This window comes from Coregonus clupeaformis, unplaced genomic scaffold, assembly GCF_020615455.1.
Source record: "Coregonus clupeaformis isolate EN_2021a unplaced genomic scaffold, ASM2061545v1 scaf0191, whole genome shotgun sequence".
Classification (NCBI taxonomy): Eukaryota; Metazoa; Chordata; class Actinopteri; order Salmoniformes; family Salmonidae; genus Coregonus; species Coregonus clupeaformis.
Genome location: NW_025533646.1, coordinates 364,874 through 367,500, shown reverse-complemented (window position 1 = coordinate 367,500; position 2,627 = coordinate 364,874). Strand labels below are relative to the sequence as shown.

The window sequence follows — 2,627 nt, the reverse complement described above, 5'->3', positions numbered from 1 at the left end:
ACATGCCAAGACCAGGGTGGGGGCACATTCGCTATAGAAGACCATTTTTGGCAATGGAAACCCATTTTAACTTGGATTGTTTTATTCGGTACATTGGAACATAACAAACGTTATGTTTCTGTACGCTACATCATCACAGACTTTTATCTGCAACAAATCAATTTGATGGAAACATCTCTGCTGGGAAAATGCACATATTGTTTTTATGCACATTTTTGAATATTCGCAAGGAAATCTGTCACCAATTGGATGAAAACTTAGCTAGTGACACAAAGATGTTGTGAATGAGCGGGGGCTTCCTGAATGAATGTAAATAACACACCTCTTTCCTTTCCCTGTCATCACAACCATTCAGGCTGTGGAGCACTTGGGACTTGAAGCCAGTGAGAGAGATCACCTTCCCCAAGTCTAACAAGCCCATCATCAGCCTGACGTATTCATGTGACGGCCACCACCTCTACACAGCTAACAGCGAGGGGACGGTCATGGCCTGGTGCAGGAGAGACCAGCAGAGGATGAAACTGCCCATGTTCTACAGCTTCCTGTCTAGCTACGCTGCCAGCTGACAGACAGGGCCTTAAAGGACTACACTACCCACAATCCTCCCCGAGAGACGTGATTACAATACCCACAGTCCTATTCTGACGCATGGCTCCAGACTACCCGCTTAGAGACCGCATGTTGAGTCAGAACTACAATACCCACAGTCCTCTGCTCTTATGGCGGCCCCCAGACCTCCCGGCATGTTGAGTCAGAACTACAATACCCATAGTTCTCTTCTCTTCTGACGCATTGCTCCAGACTACCCTGGGACAAAACTACAATAACCACAGTTCTCCAGGCGGACAGAACAGCCCGAGCCTCTCCGTGAGCAGTCAGTCCCCTTCTCTCCCCCCGCCGGGAGACCCGCCTCCGGCAATCTACAGCCATTTCGTGCAAGCAGACTAGTGGCTGTAAACATTAAGCTATGATATGATATTAAAGATCTATAGATATACTGGTATGTAACAGGGCAGGCTGAGGCTGTCATGGACACCAACCTTTTGTTCTGATTGTTGTTCTGATTGTATGATTTTTGTTTTGTTTGAGTTTGGTCTTTTTTGCTTTTGGAATATTTTCGTTTTGTTGTCGTGGTAATAATGTTCCTTCCTTCTGAAATGTGTTGCTGATGACTTGATTGGTTGACTGTCCTGGTGAGCTGCTACATACCATCTCACCAATCCCAAGTCAGACCAAAGGCCCCGCCTCTGCTAGTGTCTGACCAATCCAAAGCCAGAGCAGAGGGTTGAAGACCCGCCCCCCCCGCCTCGTCTCTCCTTTACGGCCAACGCATGTGTCTCTCTGCATGAGTCACCTGACCGATGGCTCTTATTCCTTAGAGACCAGGAAAAGCTGCAGTTACAGGGATGGAGACACTGCATATCTGTCACCTACCTGGAGATGGCCTGGCCCTGCATGGTCCTATGGGGACTGAGATAGCCCTCCTGTCGACTCTGAACTCTAGACTACGTAAACCAGCTAGGGTTGTGGAGGTGGGATCTGGGATGATGAGATGATCTGGGTTGATAGGAGTCACTGCTCCGTGTGTTGCCTGTAATGCCCTGGACTGTGCCCTAATAAATGCCCTCTTCTTGCATGCTGGAATGAAGGAGACTGAGGGGGAATGTATACATATGTGTGTGGATGTGTAGGTGTGTGTGTGTGTGTGTAGGTGTGTGGTTGTGTAGGTGTGTGGATGTGGATGTGTGTGTGTGTAGGTGTGTGTGTGTGAAAGCAATAACTCCGTTATGTTCCTACCTTGTTTAATCCTGCTCCTTGTTGTGTCCATTTTGTTAAAGTGCTGTTGTCATCATCTCTTATTACCAATGAAAGCTGAGAATTATCTTCTGTTCTGTCCTTGTGTTTACTGGCCTCTCCTCTTCAAGGCACTGCAGCCATCAGCTTGCTGGAGATCTGATCTATCATAGCACAGAGGGGAAAGAACCCAGCATCACGTTCCTAGAACCATACCTCTGTCGTCCTTACACTTCATCTTCTAGTTCATCAGGAGTATTTGGAACCAGAGAGATAAGAGAGTGTAGGAGTGTCTGTCCCCTGAGCTCTGCTCTCCTTCACAGCCCTGTAGAAGTGGTGGCTTGATCCAGACAGCCCGTCCCCTGAGCTCTGCTCTCCTTCACAGCCCTGTAGATGTGGTGGCTTGATCCAGACAGCCTGTCCCCTGAGCTCTGCTCTCCTTCACAGCCCTGTAGATGTGGTGGCTTGATCCAGACAGCCTGTCCCCTGAGCTCTGCTCTCCTTCACAGCCCTGTAGAAGTGGTGGCTTGATCCAGACAGCCTGTCCCCTGAGCTCTGCTCTCCTTCACAGCCCTGTAGAAGTGGTGGCTTGATCCAGACAGCCTGTCCCCTGAGCTCTACTCCAGTCTCCTGCCGTAGCTCCTGCTGCCAGGATTACAGACCACTGGGGAGCTGCTTTAACATCCCAGGACACATCAAATCACCCTTGTAATTAGCAATCAATTAAATGAGTGTCTATCTCCACAAAGAGAGAGAGAGAGAGAGAGAAGAAAAGAGTTGGCGAGAGAGAGAGAGAGAGAGAGAGAGAGAGAGAGAGAGAGAGAGAAGAAAAG

At 48.9% G+C, this 2,627-nt stretch overlaps 1 protein-coding gene across 1 annotated transcript in view; it reads left to right on the top strand.

Moving 5' to 3' along the window:
* lyst (lysosomal trafficking regulator) overlaps window positions 1-1,882 on the top strand; it is a gene marked incomplete at its 5' end in the record, with an annotated part of 184,562 nt that extends 182,680 nt beyond the window's left edge. The window contains one exon of the mRNA XM_045214042.1: window positions 356-1,882. Within this exon, the coding sequence (XP_045069977.1) occupies window positions 356-566 (211 nt within the window). The remainder of the gene's footprint in view (window positions 1-355) is intronic.
* Between the last annotated feature and the right edge of the window lie 745 nt (window positions 1,883-2,627).